Here is a 20,550-nt window from a genome sequence, read left to right on the forward strand (position 1 = left end):
GACCAGATGGCTTAATTGCTGAATTTCACTAAACTAGCACAAACTTTAATAGAACTGAAAGAGAGGGAACCCTTCCAAAATCATTCTATGAGGCCAGCAAAACCTGACATGGGCACAACAAAAAAGGAAGGTATAGACTAGTATCCTTGATGAACACAGATGCAAAATTCTCACAAAATACTAGCAAATCAAATTGAATAGCACATCAACAAGATCATACACCATGGTCAAGTTGGTTTCATTCCAGGAATGCAAGGATGGTTCAACATACACAAATTATTAACTGTAATACATCACATAAAGAGAATGAAGGATAAAATGCACATGATCATCTCAATAGATACAGAAAAAACATTTGATAGAATTCAGCATCCCTTTATGATTAAAACCTTGAACAAATTAAGTATGGAAGAATCATGTCTCAATAAAATAAAGGCTATCCATGACAAACTCACACATACTGAGTGGGGGGAAACCATACACATTTCCTCAGTACAGGAACAGGACAAGGGTGTCTACTCTCACTGCTCTTATTCAATATAGCACCAGAATTTTCATCCAGAATAGTTAGGCTAGAGAAAGAAATAAAAGACATAAAAATAAGGAGAAAGCAAAATTATCCCTGTGTGCAGATGATATGCGTCTATACATAAAAAAACCTAGACTCCCCCAAAAGACTATTAGATGATTAGAAATATAGTAAGGCAGCAGAATACAACACCAACATGCAAAAATCAAATTTTCTATGCACCAATAATGAGTTTGCTGAGAAAGAAATCATGAAAGCAAGCTCATTCACACACACAAACACACACAAAATGACAACCTAAGAATAAATTAAGGAAGTGTCTATTGAGGTCATTTGCTCATTTTTATAATCAAAATTTACAACAAAAACTACAAAGCACTGAAGAAAGTAATTGAAGCAGACACTGAAAGGTAAAAAGACCTCTCTTCATGGATTAGAAGGATCAATATTGTTAAAATGTCAATGCTACTCAAAGTGATCTATAGCAAAGGAAGTAAATCATTCCCATCAAAATATCAATGGCATTCCTCACAGAACTAGAAACATCTCTAAAGTTAATATGGAAGCAGAAAAGACACCAAATAGCCAAAGCAATCCTGAACAAAAAGACCCAAGTTGGAGATATCATAATGCCTGATTTACTACAGAGCTAAGCAACCAAAAGAGCATGGTACTGGTATAAAAACATGGACTTGTGGAACAGAATAGGGAACCTAGAAATAAACCTAATCATCTACAATTGACTTTTGACAAAGGCACCAAAAACATACTTTGGAGAAAGGACAGCCTCTTAAATAAAATGTTGCTGGGAAAATCGAATATCTATGTGCAGTGAAACTTGGCCCCTATATCTCACCCTGTACAAAAATCAACTCAAAATGGATCAAAGACCCTAACGTGGGACTTGAAACCTTGAAACTATTTTAGGAAAACAGGAGAAACACAACACATTGGTACAGGCAATGATTTTTCTGGATAGGACTCCAAAAGCACAGGAAAACAACGTAAAAAATTGGACAAACAGGATTACATTAAACTGTAAGTCTGCAAATAATCAATAGAATGAAGAGATAATGTACAGAATGGAAGAAAGTCTTTCCAGCTATTCATCTGGCAGGGTTAATATTGAGAATGTATAAGGAACTCAAAAAAACTTAAGAATAATTCAATTTTAAAATGGGCAAATGATTTGAACAGACACTTCTCAAAAGACATACAAAGGGCCTATCAGTATATGAAAAAAATGCTATCATTAGCCATCAAAAATGAAATATGATGGAATGCCTTCTCACTTCAGTTAAAATGGTGACTAAATAAAAGATAAATTCCAAAATAACACATGTTGGCAAGGAAGTGGAGAAAGGCTCTTATGCACTGTCAGTGGTGATGGACAACACTATGGAAAACACTACCAAGGTTCTTTAAAGTATATCTAGCAAATTATCCAGCTATTCCACTCCTGGTTATACACTCTAAGGAAATGATTCAGCATACCACAGAGATACCTGCATACCCATGTTTATTGTGGCACTGTTCACAATAGCTAAGATAGGGAATCAGCCTAGATGCCCACGAACAGATGAATACTGGAAATATGGCATACATACACAATGAAGTATTCAGCCATAAAGGAAAGTGAAATCTTGTCATTTGCAGCAAAACAGATGGAGTTCATTATGTTAAGCATAAAGACAAGTATCACACTTTGTCTCACATGAGGAAACTACAAATCAAACTGAGAAGAGATTAGTGATTAATAGGGACTGAGAAGGGTACCTGGGGAGATGAGGATATGAGCCATACATGCTGCATGCATTCATGGAAAAATCAGTGAATCTTATTAATATGTACCATTAAAATGTGCAGTCTGAAACAAAAAAATTGAAAATAAGCTAATTTCTAGAGTTACAATAAAAAGCAGTCATAGTCACATGACCTGTATGTAGCAAAGAATTTCACTCCATCTTTGATGTTTGCTGATGTCCCAGTCTGACCCGTGTCCTCCCTTTCTGACCCTATCTGGGTAAACTGAGGAGAAAGCCTGGATCCTCCCTTCTTTGGCACTAGTGGGAATTTTAAACCACACAAGCCCCTGACCACAAACCCTGGTGCGCCACAGTAAAACCTTCCAGCCAGTCTCCTTTCCTTGTTCACACAAACTGCCCTGCTCATTAGAAAGTTTCACATTATCTTGGGGTCTCTGTGGTGCCATCAGTCTCAATATCAATTGCAGGGGATAGGGTGGCCCCATCTTTCTGTACCAGGCCATGACACAGCTGTTCAGGAAAAAATCAAATTATGAACAGTTACAGAAAAGGAATTAAAAATGTTTAACTAAACATTAAAAGGTGTTTAATATCATTAATATTCAGAAAATCCCAATTAAAATGAGATGCTATTTCATCTTTCATATTGTGAGGAAAGATACATATTAATGTTTGAGAATAGGCAAGATGCAAGGAAACAGTAATTCTTATTCCCTATTGGACGAGGAGCAGGTTTAATTGGCAACCTCTGTTTTAAGGGTTGAAAGAAGCATGCCCTGCGGTGCAGCAATTGCATTTCACGTCTTCTCTAATGAAACCCTCACACGTGTGTAAAATGCATGTACCAATGTTCCCTGCAGCCTTATTTGTAATATTGAAAGATTGGAAAATACCCAAATGTCTACTAGTTCAGGAGTGGTAACAAATTATGATTTGACACCATGGGATAATATGAGTGAGAAAAATGAATTTTGAGTAATGACATGAGCAGATAGCCTAAGACATAGTAGGTACGTGAACAAGTATGTTGCAACACAGAAAATGTTCGGAAGGAAACACAGCAAATAACTGATTACTTTAGGTAAGGGGAGGAGGTAACCAAGAGAAGCATTTACTTTATCTTGTCTAAATTTATTATATGGCTATTACAAATGTTCACTCAAGGATTATTTTTAAAATACATTTAAAAATGTTTAAATAATGGCTGGATTCCCAAACCAGCTCACAAAACCATTTTTAGACCATTAAGCAGTTATGCATTTGCTATGAAAGACAGAAGACAGTGTCACTGAAATACAAGTAACACAACAGAATGGAAAATATTTTTATTAATATTGTTTCATTTTGAAATAATTTCAAACCTAAATGTTTCAAGAATAGTACAAAGAATCCCAATTAAGTGGGAATCAAACTCAAGATTTGTTAATTGCTCCAATTACGTCATGTATAGCAAAAAGGCCCAATCCAAGATCACATAGTGCATGCAGTTACGATTCTTATCTCCTTACATCTGGAGCATCCCTCTTTCCATGATTTTTATGACATTGAACATTTTTAATACCGGGAAGTCATTTTATAGAATGTCGCTCAATTAAGTTTCATCTCTTATTTCCTCAGAATTAGACCAATGTTGTATGTTCTTTGCAGGAATATTACAGTAGTGATGCTGTGTTCTTCTCATAGGCAGAATGTGATGCTGATTTGTCTTGGTTACCTGTGATAGAACTTTAATGACTTGATTAACTTGGTGTCTGTGAGGTTTCTCTAGTGTAAAATTACATTTTCTTTATCATTTACAAATATTATTTTGGAAGACGCTTTGAGACTTCAAATTATCCTATTCTGCCCACTTTACCCCACTAGTTTAGCATCTACTGGCATCTGTTGTCCAAATTACTACTACATTGATTATCAAATGGTAATTTTAAAATTACATTGACATTTATTGGTTGATACTCTATTTTAAGGATGAAATTTCTCTTGTCCTAATTTTCATATTAGTGTGGATTTATGGCTACCTATTTTGTTCAATTACTATCATTACTTTTGATGCTCAAATTATCCCTGACATTGTGTGCATAGACCCTTTCAAGGTGGCTTCTCTGTTTTTTGATGTTCCCACTTTTTGTCAAATACTTTATTTTTCTGGCACAGAAGTGTGTTCAAGCATTTAGATCAGCCATTTCTTCAAGGAGATCCAGTTTGTTTAGCAGGTAAGAGTATTTGGAAATCAAAAATCTAGGCACTAGTGCTCACTGCTTTCAGGGTACTCATTGCTCCTAGTCTACTCGGTGTTTAGAATTAGGAAATATATATGTACAAGACACACACACACACACACATACTGCTTCACAAGTATATATGTAAATATGTAATTTATGTACATCTGTGTCTACCTATGTCTATGACATACACACCCACACACATAATTCACACAGATAGCTCTAATTCTAATTCAGTACTATAGGGTTTATTCTAGCTTTGTTTCCAAAAAGTGTTATTTTTGACTAATTATATACATGTATATATATTTATGGGGTACAAGTTGATATTTTGATACATATGCATTATGGAATGACCAAATCTGGCTAATTAGCATGGCTGCCACTAAACTATCACTTCTTTGTAGTGAGAACACATAAAAATCCTCTCTTCCAGGTCTTTAAAAATATATAGTACAATAGAATTAGCTTTAATCACCTTTGCTGCGCACGAGTGCACCAGAACTTATAAGTTCTAGCTTTACATTTTGATTGTATTTCCCTCTCTATTCTCCATCAGCAAGAAACCTGGGTACCATATCTGCAATATATTTACTTAATTGTTCAAACCTTTGTATAAAGCCACTCTCTTCAACTCACTGTGCTATCTTCTGCCCCGCCTCTATGAAGGCCTCACCCCACCATTACTGACCACCTAGACTGACCCTGCCAACCCACTTCAGTTCTGTCCTCTCCATTCCTCACTGTGCTTCAGTGCATCAGGTGTAGCAGGCTGTCCTCACCAATATGCACTGTGTTGTTGACTTTTGAACTGAATGAATGAAAGGAGAGGGGCTGAATCAGGTAAAGGAGGGAGGGAGGGAAGTATGAAGGAAGTAAAATCAAAATATTGCAAATATTGAAGGTAGGTTTGAGAAGCCTGCGTGATTGTAATGGAAAGATAGGAAGTAAATTGGTCCTTTTGAGAAAATTCTGAAAGGAATTTTAAAGGATTTGTGTTTTTATTTGATCTTTTAATTAAAAACACTTTTTTTTTTTTTTTTTTTTTAAGCTGGGCAGGGTGGAGTATGCCTGTAATCTCAGTGACTCAGGAGGCTAAGGCAGGGGGATCATAAATTCAAGGCCAATCTCAGCAACTTAACGCGGCCCTAAGCCGCGTGAGAACCTGTCTCAAACAAATAAAATGGGCTGGAGACTTAGCTCAGAGTTAAGTGCCCCTAGATCCAACCCCCAGTACAAAACAAACAGAAACCTCCACATTTTTTTAGCCTAGGGTTGGTTGGGTTACTTTTTCAATTTTTATATGGAACCAATACTAGGAGGAAAACTGGTGGTGGGAAAAATTTTCTTAGACAGGTAGGAAGGATTCTGAAGAAAAAGGTTAGTTGGATAAGGCTACAGTGTAAACAAGGAAAATCCCAAAGAGGAAATAAGCATGCTGAGGAAAGCCAGAGGAGCAGGAGAGCACTGGATTGCCGGGTCTGATTTTGAGGAATGCTCATCCTGACCACTAGGTGGCAGCATAAGCCCATCAGAGCTTAATTTTTCCGTTGGAGCCAAAAAGAAGCCAGGCAGTAAAGGTAAATACATATGAGTATGTATTTCTTAACTCTATCTTCATTTCTTATTACCAAATTTATTTTCGTTTGTATCTCACAAAAGATGGAATTTATTAAAAATCTTCAAAAGTTTTTATATTTTAAAAGTTTTCTGACAAAGAGTTACACATCTCCCTAATTTGATAAAAAATTTGAATGACTATTTTTAAGACTTTTGGATTAATAAGTTCTATTAAAATCTATAAGGTTTGGGGACTTGGATTAGTGGTTTTTTTTTTTTTTTCCTTTCTCTTTTTCGGTTCAGATAAATATGCTCTTGCACTCACTCCTTGCCTTTTTAAAATATTTACACTTTGCAAAACCATAGTTTGATGTTTGTAAATGTCTTACCCCTACCCATATTTAATCTTGGCAGAAATCATTAGTAGTGCATGACATCATGACATAAGAGAGCATCTATGTACAAACATATACAATTTTATTGATATCTCTACAGACTACAAGAATTTTAAGTATAGTCACAATTGCTGAGTGCAACAGAAAAATAGTAATTTGTCATTTTCTGAAAAGATGCAAAAATTCTGAAGATGAAAGATACATCAATGGTGTCATCTGTTTCTTATTTCCTAGAATAAAACATCACATAATTAAGTACTAAAAATTATAGGTTATTAGAGATTTTGATCCTGTGTACAATTGTCCAAAACCACCACCAAGTTTATTTTCTGTCTTTGCAGTTGAGAAGGGCGGGCCAAAACCAGAGGAGAAGCAGTACTAGAGGAGATAACTCTGAATATTTTCTATGTTACTGCCCTTGACAGGCTGGACTCTCCTTTTTGAATGTATAAGTACTTTTTTGAGGCCACTGGAGGTCAGACAGTAAATTACAGGCATTCTTTTCCATTTAAACACACAATAACTAAGAAAATAAATCTAACTGGCCCCAGGAACTTTTGATTGAGACAACAATAAAAAAGGAAGAGTTGTTTTACTTTTTGTTAAATCAAGTCCAATAAAATATACCTATAGCAGAACAGGTACCTGGTACCCATGTCTCCTCCAAAAGAAGAATGAATAATAAATTTGGACCCGATTTAATAAATGATTACTTTGAGAATTTCTACTGTCCAAACATTAAGAATCAGTTTTCCCTTTAACTTCACATGCTGTTTAATATACCATGATATTTCTGGTATCCTGTTTCGTCACATATAGAAGACAATCAAAAACTTTGTTTGAAGTGAAATAATTAATGGGCAATTCACATATATCATAGAATTATTAAAAGGTAATGGGGCATTGCCTAGTCAGAAATTCACTTGTTCTGTGAGAGGCACAGAAAAAGTATCAATTCAGTAACATTATTATCTCTTACATCTTGCCTTCCCAGACCCTTTAGAAGTGAGGCTGGGACACTGGAAAAGGTAGACAAACATGTTTTTCTTAGCTGGTCATAAAGTAGTGGTTAGCAACTGTGGCTGGACACTGGAATCACACTAGATGCTTTCAAAAATATTGATGTCTGGTTCTTACTCCAAGCAATTTTTATATAATTGGGAATTTTAAAATCTCAAGTAATAAGTACAGTCAAGGTTGAGGATCCTCCTCTAGAGAAATATATAAATAAAGATATCTGTCTGTGCTTCTGTTCCTCATCAAAGCCTCTCCCACCTTCCTCAAGACCCACGTCCCTCCTCCCACACACACTCATGTGCCACATTGGCACTTCCTCCTCCTCCAAGTCAGACCTTACCTTCCTGCATCTCTCCACTCAGGGCTATGTGGTTTGCAAATATGCACACTTAGCTCCTTATGTTGACAACCATGCACTTGGAATGGTACATGTTGGAGACAGTGTTCAATCTAAGTCCATGACCAGTATTTGTGGCACTCAGAGCACTGTGCACATGAAATAGCGACCGTCTGAAAATGGAGGGGGTGATGAAGCATGGTAAAGCAGCTGTGAAGGCTGTCACATTTCTTGCAGAGAGCCAAGACCTGATGTGACCTGCTGACTCCTTTGGGCATTGTCCTCTCTGAACCAGTGTGTGTGTTCAGGGTACAGTATTCCTTTCTCCTATGGGGCAGACTGTGGTCATTTAGATATACTCTGGGTCGTCCCAATAATCCTAAGCCAAGGAGAGGACTTTTCATTTACTTTTCTATCAGTTTCATTTTTCTCTTCTGTCCCAACATTGTCAAGTATGTTAAAGAACCTACCTTAATCTTCAACTAATTTCATACCTACTCTTATTTTTTTTTCTCCCAGAGTCATGTAGATAATGGGTACCTTTAAAACTGCATATGTGGATGGTATTAAAAGGGATTCTTTAAAATCTTTGCGGGCAGAGGCCTGGATTTGTCTTATTGAGAATCAATTTCTATAGATTTGAAAAAATCGCCTTTATGACTGAATTACTTGAAAACATCTCATTTGGCTCTGGGACTGTCCTACCAAAAACACTGTCAGATGATGACCCTGATTGGTGACTGGGACACTTAAGTCTGAAATGTAGGCAGTACTCTTTTTAAAGGGGATTAAAATAAATGATAAACCATTCATTGTCCCTCCAATGCAAGAAAAATGGATAATTTTATGGTAGGGATTATTGCTTACATTATTATTAGAACTGGGAAACAAATACTTCCATCTTCTCATTGATAAACAGCATGGAAAGGCTCATTTTCTGCTGGAACACTAAAACAGGTTTATGTCTTAAGGGAGTCATAGGAAGGCAAAGTCAACTTGTCAAGACTATAGTTTATAAGTCTTATCTCCTGATGTTACCTTAGCAGATATAATGCAGTTTTCAATTTTGATGGTAACCAAGGCTCAGGGTTGTTTTCTGTATCATTGTACAAGTTACTAGGAATATTTTTCTTATGTTCCAAGATAGAAGGAAGTTGAGAAGATGCAAAAAATTATGTGGATCAACAGTCCTCATTTTCCCAAGATGATGACAATGATGAGATGGGGGTGGTGAGTGTGTGTGTGTGTGTGCATGTGCGCTAAAGTCAGTGAACAGAACAGAAATGTTCAAAGAGAAAAATCACATCCCCATTAGATTCTTGTTATTGCTATCTCTTTGAATTACAAAATAATTTTGATACAGTAAAACCTCATTAATTTTGATTCCACTAGTCAGGAACTTGTGGGGTGAAGGGCTGTGGGATGAAGGGCATTAAGAAAGGGCTTATAAAAACAATTTTGTAAGGACATTTAAACTACTTAGAAGAATCCGATCTTTTCAAGCAATTCAGAAGTACCTGTTTACTTCCAAAGAATGTGCTAATTATAAACTTTTGATCTAGTTATTGAAGCTGGAGTTTAAAGCACTTCCATTGTGAAATGCTAGTATCCGTTTGGTATTTTCTTAGTGTGCTTTAAAATATTCTATATTGTTTTTCACTGATTCATAAAATTGCCTCAAAATTGTATTTTATTGCTTATGAATACACAGGTAATTTTGGATATAATTTATCTTGCTAAGACAATATGTAGTTATGGTGTGCAGTTTTATACAAGACATATATTACATATTTTGCAATCTGTTTCTTCAAATGATATGTAATAGTGGCTCTCAACTTGGAGCAATTTTGGCAATGGCAGGAGACATTTTTGATTGCCATTATAGGGTTTCTACTGGTATCTAGTGGGCAAAGGCCAGGGATGTTGCAAACATCCTGTAATACACAGGACAGTTCTCCAAATGAAAGAACTTCGTGCTAATAATGCTAATGAGAAGCCTTGATATAGAACAGGTTAAATCGTGTGTATGTGTGTGTGTGGTGGGGTTTGCTGGAGATTGAACTGAGGGCCTTATTCATAGTAGAAAAGTGCTCTGCCACTAAGCTGTAGCCTCAACACAGAACAAATTAAATCTTACTGAGGATTTCAGTGATAGTCTTTAACTTAATGCTACTGTGGACTTAGTTTCACTTATTCCTAAAATCATTATCACTCTTTTATTTTTAAAATGTAGGAACGATAGGGCATTTATCCAGAAAAGTCTGAAAACTGGGTGCTTGAAACTGATGGTATATACAGTGTGTTGCAATTTGGTTGCCAATATTTTCCAAATCCTGACCTCAAGTTTCTTTATATTTTTACTTTATTATTTTATGTGTCATATCTATATTTCCAAGCCAGGTTCTGTTACCCTAAGACTATTATAGGAGCCTGAAAGATTAATGGGGAGGCTTTTTTAAGAAATCAGGAGAATTCAAGGACTCTGAGAAATGCTATCCTACTATACATTTTCTGACTCTTTCAATAATCTTTGCTTGTTTCAAAATCATGGAGGATATTTTAAAGGAAGCACCACTTCTAAGCAAAAAAACTAAACAAATACTAGTTTTGGCTTAAAATAAACCAAACCCAAGAAAATGGTAAATTCTTAAGAAACAGAAATGTAAATCCAGTAAGACCTTGATAAGTAAAAGCCCAACAAGCCAAATCTATAATTTAAAAAGAATTCTTTTTGAAGGAACAAGATATTACAAGATGGGTCCTATAGTGTGTGTGTGTGTGTGTGCGTGTGTGTGTGTGTGTATTCCTGTGACTTTTGACTTCCAGAATCATGTTAATAGTGATGGCTAGTGTCTTTATTTTGTTTTGTCTTTAGTACTTCTCTTTTGAAATATGATTAAAAACTTGTCATGTTAAGTATATTCTTTGCTCCATTTTGAGAGTTTTTAATAACCAGTGTTTGGTATTTATCAACATAATCAGGTGGCTTATATTAGTTGATCTAATTAGTGACAAAATTGATTTTGCATCATTATTTTTATTGTTCATAATGATAATGGAGGCCAAGACCACTATATTTTAAAAAGATTTCCATTAATAGTATTGAACCAAAAAAGTATCTTCTAATGAAAGCCCTTATTAATCAGAAATGTAATAAATCAGAATCCCTTTCTCAAAACATTAACTGAGGTTTTACTGAATCACACTAACGAGAATGACCAGTTTGGTCTGTGAAAGTCAGGCTGCAAAAGCACCTTGGATTGTAGACCCTACTGAGTTTGAACAGTAATATACTGTGTAACTGACAGACAAGGATACAAATGGAGCTTTAAAAATATATCACTTTAGAAACCGAAATTGGAGTATGTGAAATTTCACCCTTTGAGAAGTCAGTTCTCAAAGCTAACTGCTTTGTTCCTATAGCCTGTTCCCTAAACTTGTCATCAACTCCCCTGCAGTGTACAAGCCAGGCTGAAAAAAATGCTTTAAGGTAATCCAACCCTGCATGGTTTATGATTAAAAATAGCAACCCATTCTGAAGGTGACAGAAATGGAAAAACTGTGTTGGGAATAATTTACTATACTAGTAATACTCGATTATGACTAAGAATTGTGAATGATGTAAAATACTAAGGAGGGAGAGAAATGTTAATCAGACTCTTGCCATAAGAATTCAATAATGTCCTAGTAAAATGAAAATTACAGATGAGAACTCTGGGTTTTTGTTTTCCTTTTCAGTTGGGTATGGCAAATATACTTGAAATGCATTGATGTCTTCTAATGCAGACTTTTAAATTGTTGGGTGTGGCCCAATTTATAAAAATAGTTTACCATAATTCTTTTTTTCTTCTGTCACAACATGCTTTTTTTCTTTTCCTCTTAAGATGTTAATTTATCATGCAAAGATTTTTTTCATTAAGTGCATTAATGCTTTTGTTTGTACAGGAATTTTCAAATCAAAAGGACTTCCCGCAGTTCCTAAATGTAAATCCTTAGCAAATTACATGCTAAGATGATGCTCCATTCCACATGGGAAAAGACAAATTCAGTCATTATCTTGGGATTTTAACCAGGGTTCCAGCCTTTGGGTTGTACAGCGTCTTTGATAAGTCTCCTTTATGATAACTTCAGATGGATTGTGATGGAACATTTTATAGAAGAAACTGGCTTCTAGCAGTTGAATAGTGATGCTGGGAATAAATTTGGTTTCCCTGAATAATGGTTTCTCAAAGCTGTCATAGCTTCTTAAGGAGTTCAGAATTGGTACCATTTCTTATCCTTATATTTCAGCATTAACTGCAAAGAGAAAAATAGTCACCAAAAGTTGCTAAAGAAAACTATAAAAGTGTATTATCCAAAGCAAGTCCAGCTTGAGCTAATCATTAGAGATTTGTTTGTAAATCTCAAAACTTACAGTAAAACTTGTTTTATGGAATGAAGTGCATGTGAGAGTTGAAAACAAATACCAAATCACCATATAAAGATCCACCTGACAGGAAATTATTTATATTCTTATTTAATTTTTTTAGGAAATTATTTTTAATGACTGAGACAAAATGGAAGGTGTGGATCCCAACCTCCACTGCCGCCCCTCCCGCATTCCCATGGGGCCTGCACGATCTACTACACACCTGTTAAGCAGTCGACACACAATGCGGATCAGCATATCAGAACCAATGGATAATTTTCTTTAATTATCCCTTGAGGTAAATAAGTATCAATATATTATGGCATCTAAAAAAACTATTTCCCCAGTGTGGGGGAATTAACACTTATAAGAGATCTAGGTTATGGGATTACTCACGTGGCAGCTGTTTAAGCTTTCCTGAATAGGACTTAAATGTGTGAAGCACCCCTGCGTGAGGCACCCGTATGTATTCAATCTGTTTACCTCATGTGCATGTTTGGAAAATGCTTCTGCGCTGGTCATCATGCCTGCAGTCTTCTCTTCCAGCTCGCCTAGTCTCTGTCCTCTCTCGTCGAGGGCAATCCGGGCACGGGTCAGCTCTCCCATGACCCCCCCAGCAGCGCCTTTCATCCCTTCTATACCCCCTGGTCCGGGAATGTGCTGTGCAAGGCTGCGAGACGCTTTTCCTGCTGTGGCTTCCCCAACTGAAAATTCAAGCCATAGCAATTTAAAACATTCTGTCAGCAATTCAAATAGTCAAGGTTGTCACCAAAACAAAAATATTTAAATTCTGCTGTCATAATTTTCATTAAAAGAGTGATATATGTGGTAGGCATATATATATGTTTGAAGATGCTAGCCCTTACTCAAGAAAAACTCATAAGAAATAAAGAGACGGAGAAATACCATTACTATATGCCTGTGTGCATGGTGTGTGTGCTTCTGTGTGTATGGTGTTTCATAAAATATGACACAACTACATTTCTTGGCATTCTGGAATTGGAATTCTGAGAACATGAGACTTCATGTTTAGCCCGTACTAACGTCTCTTCCTATCTGAGTCTGATCATTGGTGTACATTTCTGCCCAGGTCTTTATTCCAACCTTCTCTGTTCCCCTGATGTATCTGCCTTGTAGGCCTCAGGTTCTCTGTCTTCCCCTCTCTCTCTCCCTCTGTAAATACTAGAGAATGGGCTACAAATGATGGATATCAATTTACATATGTTGAAATTTTGTGACTTCATAAAAGACTAACAATTTACCAATCAATTGTAAACCTTAGTTTCATTCTATTTCAAAGAGACAAAAAAGCTTTTATTAACATCATTTATCTTGGCAGAAATTTAGTGAATATTTCAAATGATATAACATTGGGATGGAATGTAGATTTTTAAAAATAAGAGTCTTATTGAGATATAATTCACATATAATAAAATTTCCCTTTCAACAAAAAGCATACAATTCACTGGCTTTTGGTACAGTCACAAAATTTTTTTAACTGTCACCACTATCTGATTTTAGAATTTTTTATTATGCCACAAAGAACCCATTAGTAGTCACTGTCTATTCTCTCCCTCCCCAGCCTCAGGCAACCACTGATCTATTTTCAGTCTCTTTGTATATGCCTATTCTGGAAATTTCATATAAATGGAATCATAGTAGCTCAGTGGTACAGCACTTGCATAACATGTGCAAGGCCCCAGGTTTGATTCCCAGCTCTGCATAAATGAAATGAATGAATGAATAAAATGTGACCTTTTTGTTTTTAACTTCTTAGATTTAGCATGTTTTTTTCAAAGTTAGTTATAGCATGTTATACATGTTGTAGCATATATTAGTATTTCATTTTTTATGGCCAAATAATATTCCACTGTATGACAGCACCTAGATCTTTTTGCATAGTTAAAAGTTCAAGAGAAACAGTTTTGGATATGTGGAACCAAATGGCATATTCTGGAAAATATATTCTCATCTTCTCTCTGAAATGTTCTCTAGTATCTTCCTATTGATTTTCGATTTTTTTTTATCATTTTGCCTGGTAGAATTTTAAAGTAGTTTATTCTGTAGCATTGATAGATCTTTCATTCTAAATTTTAAAAATATGTTTCCCAGTAGTGATTATTATAAACAGGCAGATTTTTCAAACTTTAATAACTGAATGTCTTCACCTTATGTAGATATGATCTATCTGCAAATGAGACATTTATTAGCTGGCTTGTTATTTGTTTGAATTATATGTATCATTTTTGCTAAACCATTTCCTAATATAAAGGGACTCATTTTATTCATGTTTAGTAAACAGAAATAATCTTCAGGGTGCAGAAGGAAACAAATATTCAAACTTTAAGATAGAAGCAAAATGGTGAGGCTACTGAAAAGAAAAGGTATACTTATACATCGTTGGTGGGACTGTAAATTAGTACAACCACAATGGAAATCAGTATGGAGATTAAGACTAGGAATGGAACCACCATATGCCCCAGCTATTCCACTCCTTGGTATTTATACAAAAGAACTAAAATCAGCATACTGTAGTGATACATGCATACCAATATTTATAGCAGTGCAATTCACATTATCTACATTGTGGAACCAGCCCAGCTGCCCATCAACAGATGAATGGACATAGATAGAAAATGTGGTACATATACACAGTGGAGTTTTACTTAGCCATAAAGAAGAATGAAATTATGTCATTTGCTGGTAAATTGATGGAACTGGAGAACATCATGCTAAGTGAAATAAGCCAGATTCAGTCAAGTTTTGAATGTTTTTTTTTTCTTATATGTGGAGACTAGAGAGAAAAAGGGAATAAAAAAGAGATGTCATGAAAATAAAAGAGAGACTGGCAGAGTAGAGGAAGCAGGTGGAGAGGGAGGGAACAGGGGAGGGCAGGAGGGATGGACTAGAACTGAAATAGACCAAATTATGCTATGTCCACAGAGAAATGTAATACAGCATATCCTACTTTTATGTATAATTATAAAGCACAAATAAAAAAAGTAGAAGGGAGACCAGTAAGAGTAGAAGTGGGGATCAGAGAGAGGAAGGAAGGAACAGGGAATGTACTCAGGAATGAGACTGAACAAATTATGTCATGTGCATATATGAATGTCATGTGAATCCCACTGCTGTATGAAATTATAATGGACACATACAGAATAATAGAGGAAAAAGCACCAAACCTAGAAATTGAGATCACATATTAAACTACACACACACACACACACACACACACACACACACTCATGTCTTCCATTTTGAGATGCATTATTGTAATAGGAATTTACTCACAGAGCTCTTCTCTGTCAAATGTTTGTCCACTTCCACCAAACAGTCCCTTAAGAAAGCCTCTATTCTGAGCTTCTGGTGTCTCTATGGGAGTAAACAAATCTCCAAGCATGTCCTATACCAAATTCAAAGGAAAAAAAGCATTAGAAAAAGTAAGAATAAATTCATAGATAAAAAGGTCACACTGTGTGATGACAGATGGAAGTTTGCTTTTCCTACCTTTTCCTGCTGATTTTTGCTTTACTCACAGTTCTTACCTTAGCATTTCTTTCTCCATTTCCTTTCCTTCATTTCTCTACTAAATAGATATTTAAAAAATTTCCTTTTTCTGTCTTCTACTGATATCTAGTTGGGAAATCAGTATATTCACTCTCAGATTAATTTCCATGTATGATCAGTGACTACCAATTTAGATATTTGAAACTTTTAAAATTACCACAGCCTCTTTCCTATCTTGTTTCCTTTCTCTGAACCATGCATGGACTTCCCTTAGAAATAGGAAGCCTTTGGTGGCTGGATCTATTTTTATATTAGGTACAAAATTATGCCATGGTTCAAGATCACTGAAATAATTCAAAGTAGGAACCTGCTGTATGACAAGGTGCAGTCATTGAGTCTTGGAATGACTGGGAAAATACCTCATTAGGAATGCAGATGTTTCAGGTTATATTACACAAATACTAAATCAGAATCAACCCAGATATGCTCTGGTTATCTTGCTTTTCAGGTCGTTTTAAAGCAGACCAACATTTAAGAACCATCAGTATGGAGGAAGAAAGTAAGACCAGGAGTCAGGGAATCTGTGACTTAATATAGGTTTGTCAATGAACTTCCAATTTGACTTCAACTTCATCATCTCTCCTCACCTCTACTCACCTGTGGTTTTCCTCCTAGAAGTCCTACTCTTTGGAAAGAGTAGAAACTATTCAGTTTCCCAAGGCAGAAAAATTCTTTCCTTTTCCACATTTCTATGTCTAATAATCCTCAAGTCCAATGGATTATACTTCATAGCTATTGAATCTGCCAACTTTTTTTCATCTTTATTGCTGGTTCCCTTACTTTGGGTCTCTGTTATTCTTGGACTTTATTATAAAGAGACTCCTAATTATTCTCCTAAGTTTTGCTTCTGCAAAACTAACTGTCATACTCTCAACCAGAATCTGTGTTTTAATAAACAAATCTGCTAAGGTTTTTTAATGACTTCCTGTATTTCAGATAAATGCTTGATTCCTTAAGGAGCTTACAAGGTGCTCCCAGAGCTTTTTTTTTTTTTTTTTTTGACTAATTCTCCAGCACCACCCCTCAAATCTTCACTTCCCAATACTGTACTTTCTTGGCTGTTTCTGGATTCTGAGGATTTCATACCTATACCACTTTTCCATCCCTAGCCATCCATTTACTTGAACAACTCCTACTCACCCTTCAGAAGTCAGTTGTGCCCACAATCTTTCTCTATCTACTCCCTCCTTTCTTCTCATCAACCCAAGTACACTTCTTTGTCTCCCCAGGACTGGTGTAGACATACACACAGCATTTTCCACAGGGTATCTGCTCCCTTATCTCTCTACCCTAGCAGGCAGGGATGTGTGTGGTTACTGTTGTATTTCTAGAACCTTGCAAAGTCCAAGGCATAAAGTAAAAACTATAAATATTTGTTGAATAGCAATATAATGATAATATGAGATTTATATATTCCAGGCACTGTGCTTATTGCTTTTTATGAATTCTTATCTAATTCTAAGAATAATGCTCCATGGTAGCATGTGCAGGTAGGTCAAACAAAATGCCCAGTCACATAAAAGGGGAAGCCAAATACAACATGAATAAGCATTTATACTCTTAATCTCTAAATTATAATGAATGTTTTTGGTTTTCTAATTTGTACACAGAAGGTGTTGAACCAGTTAAATCTCCAAGATGCTCTTTTAAAAAATTCTGTGATCATTCTTACTCAAGATTAGATAGCTTTTATATCTATCCTATTTTTAGGCCATGCTTACTGCTGTGATCAAATAAAAATGTCCAATTTTATTCATAGCATATATAATTATTTTTGTGGCTCTTGATAAAAATTAAGGTTTCTTTAAAAAAGCCTATGAGCTCCCTGAGCTGGATACAGACTTTTTTGTATTCATACATATTTCCCATCTGGGAGGAGAGTTTATAATTTGTCCAAAGGTACTCAACAGGCAAAAGCAAACAATAAAACAAAAACATTAACTATTAATATGAATGATCTTTATATTCTTTCTCTTATTATTTCTCTGCATACCTAGAACTGTACCAGAAGTTGGCAGGGTCACAGTGAAGAACATATATTCAAGATTGTTCTAAGAAAGGCATATTTATTGTGCAACCCCATATTTTTAGCTTTAGACATCCCTCTCATTTTACAATCTCTCCGTTTTTCAAAAAACAAATGCACTTGACCTACCTGTAGATTATCACACATTTCCTGGCTGTATGTTAACCGCTGAATTTCAGTAGGAGAGACAAGGTACAATGCCTGTCCTTCATTGGTAAAACAAAATGTCCGTGCTATCCTCATGTCTGTCAGTGGCAAATAATTAACATCCAACATTGGGCGAAGGCTAGGTAGGCTAAAAGGAAAAAGTAAATCCAAATTTCATATTCGAGTTGAAAAGAGCATTTCCTAACATAAAACAGTAATTTAAAAACCATTATTTTATGGTTATTTCTTTTCATTCTCTTGACGGTTCAGTATCAATAAATAGACTTTAACATAAAATCATACACACACAAAAATCATTGGCCAGGCTTGGTGGCATAGACCTGTAATCCCAGCAACTTGGAAAGCTGAGAAGAGCAAGTTCAAAGCCAGCCTCAGCAATTTAGTGAGGCACTTAGCAACTCAGCAAGAGCCTGTCTATAAATAAAATATAAAAATGGCTGGGGATGTGGCTCAGTGGTGAAGCACCCCTGGGTATAATTCCTGGTGGGAGCCCCCCAAAATAAATCATGGGCAAAGTTTTTCTATCTTAATCCACAGATGCTAAGCAAATGCCCTTGAAAGATTAAATGTAGGGACCAGCAATTGCTGGGAAGTTTTTGCAGCTTCCATGTGTTCTCTCAATATGATCACAGCCTTTGGTCATGTCAGAAATACCATGGCTAGGATGTGTCCGACTGCACACTTGGTCTGTTGTCTTTCTTTCAGGCAGAACACCTGAGTTAGAAGTCATGACTGGAGTGGGTTCCATTCCCTGTACCTGGGAATGGAGCAGCTTTGCTTACTATTTTTTTATTCCCTTTATACACAGGAAATGGAAATTACCCATAACTTAGGGCACCTGCCTTGAATGCATAATTAATAAACAAACATGGCCAAGGCTGTAAGGGAATGAGAATAGGTTATAAATAATAGATCAGAATTTGCACATCCAAATGAATACTACACATTTGAAGTACCTTACCCCATGGCTACACCCTAATCCTAATGCTACAGTTATAAATTTGCTAAAATAGTTCTCAGAATGTCCTTTTTGATATTGTTGTTAGAACCAGTTTTACAAACCACTGAAGAAAATAAAACCAGTTTTACTGATTTTTAATCACACCTCTAATGTCAAAAGTGGGGGGGGGGCTTGTAATTAAATCTCAAGATTGAAACCATCCTACTAAATGTGCTCAATGATTTTAAATCATCCCAGATCATAAAACCAGCACCTCAAAAAATACTGATCTCCCTTATCAAGGTAGTCTGTAACTATACATTTGATCCTGGGACTTGAAATCTGTGCTATTGGAATAAGCTTTTTCCTGAGATTCCAGGGTGGCACTGCCCAATATTTTGGCCACTAACTAATCACGTGTGAATATTCAGCAGTTGATCCTTGACTAGTCTGAATTGAGATGTATTTAAAAGTCTAAATTACACTCTGAACCTCAAGGATTTAGTAAGAATAAATTATCTGAAATATATAAAAAAGAGATATGATAATCCATGTGTTATAACCCTTCAGGTAACTAAACCCCTTAGGATATGAGTCTGAAACAAATTCAGTTAAACATATTTCTGTAGTTCAAATTAATAGGTGGGGCTGGAAAAGAGATTCTACTGACTTTTCTGATAGGTTAATTGTCTAGGTTGTGTAATATAAATGAGTCAAGAAAATAAAATTTAAAAAGGTACAATCACTTGCTAAGGATTAGGAAACAATTGGCTTTAAAACAAAAAAATTTCTTCTGTTCAGGGGCACTTTAATAAAGAATCAATCTGTTAACTAAAGGTGGTTCTTATAAGTGGTTATGTTTAAGAATTCATACAGATTGGTCTTTCATATTATTTTTTATTCTCTAACTTGCTTTTTAGGTCTGGGTACATTAGAACCTTATCAACCAATCATTAGCTGTTTCCACCTGTAAGAATAATCTATAATAGGGATAAGGGACCAGATAGTAAATAAATGTTTTAGATTCTATAGTGCAAAAGCAACCACAGCCAATATAGAAACAAATGGATATGGCTGTATTCCAAAAAACTTCATTTAATTTTCACATACCATGAAATATTCAACCATTTAAAAATGTAAACACTATCTGTGCCTTGCAGTTTGTACAAATCAGATAGGGGCTGGGGTAGATTTGTCCATAGGTTATAGTTTACCAATTTGTTATCTATATACCTGCCTCTACTGCCGTTTCCCTGAAAATTAGCTTTTACATCCACCATGTGCCTAAGATTTGCTTTCTTAAAGGTCATTAATATCCAAGTAGTGGCAAGATCTAGTGTTTTTGTTATACCCAAGTTCCTTGACCTTTCTGCTATATTTGGCTACCTTTTGACCCCACTTCCTTTCCTTTGATACTATTCTCTCCTTTTTATTTCATGAAGTTATAACCATTCTGGTCCTTTTCCTGTCTTTCTGATGACTTCTTCTCAATCTCCTTTGCTGGATGCTCTTCCTTCTCCCATAGTATAAATGTAGAGATATCCCAAGTTTCTATGCTCAGCTCAGTCTTGTGCTTCCTTACTTTTTGTACTACCTTTTTTGATGATCTCAG

At 35.7% G+C, this 20,550-nt stretch overlaps 1 protein-coding gene across 11 annotated transcripts in view; it reads right to left on the reverse strand.

Moving 5' to 3' along the window:
* Positions 1-7,130: 7,130 nt before the first annotated feature.
* Stxbp5l (syntaxin binding protein 5L) overlaps positions 7,131-20,550 on the reverse strand; it is a 424,978-nt gene continuing 411,558 nt past the window's right edge. For all 11 annotated transcript variants that reach the window (XM_047563364.1, XM_047563362.1, XM_047563358.1 and 8 more), the window contains 4 exons: positions 17,960-18,125; positions 15,529-15,640; positions 12,718-12,938; positions 7,131-12,122 (listed from right to left, as the gene is read on the reverse strand). In XM_047563364.1, coding sequence (XP_047419320.1) covers positions 12,081-12,122; positions 12,718-12,938; positions 15,529-15,640; positions 17,960-18,125 — 541 coding nt within the window. In that variant the 3' untranslated portion in view covers positions 7,131-12,080. The remainder of the gene's footprint in view (positions 12,123-12,717; positions 12,939-15,528; positions 15,641-17,959; positions 18,126-20,550) is intronic.

This window comes from Sciurus carolinensis, chromosome 9, assembly GCF_902686445.1.
Source record: "Sciurus carolinensis chromosome 9, mSciCar1.2, whole genome shotgun sequence".
Lineage (NCBI taxonomy): Eukaryota > Metazoa > Chordata > Mammalia > Rodentia > Sciuridae > Sciurus > Sciurus carolinensis.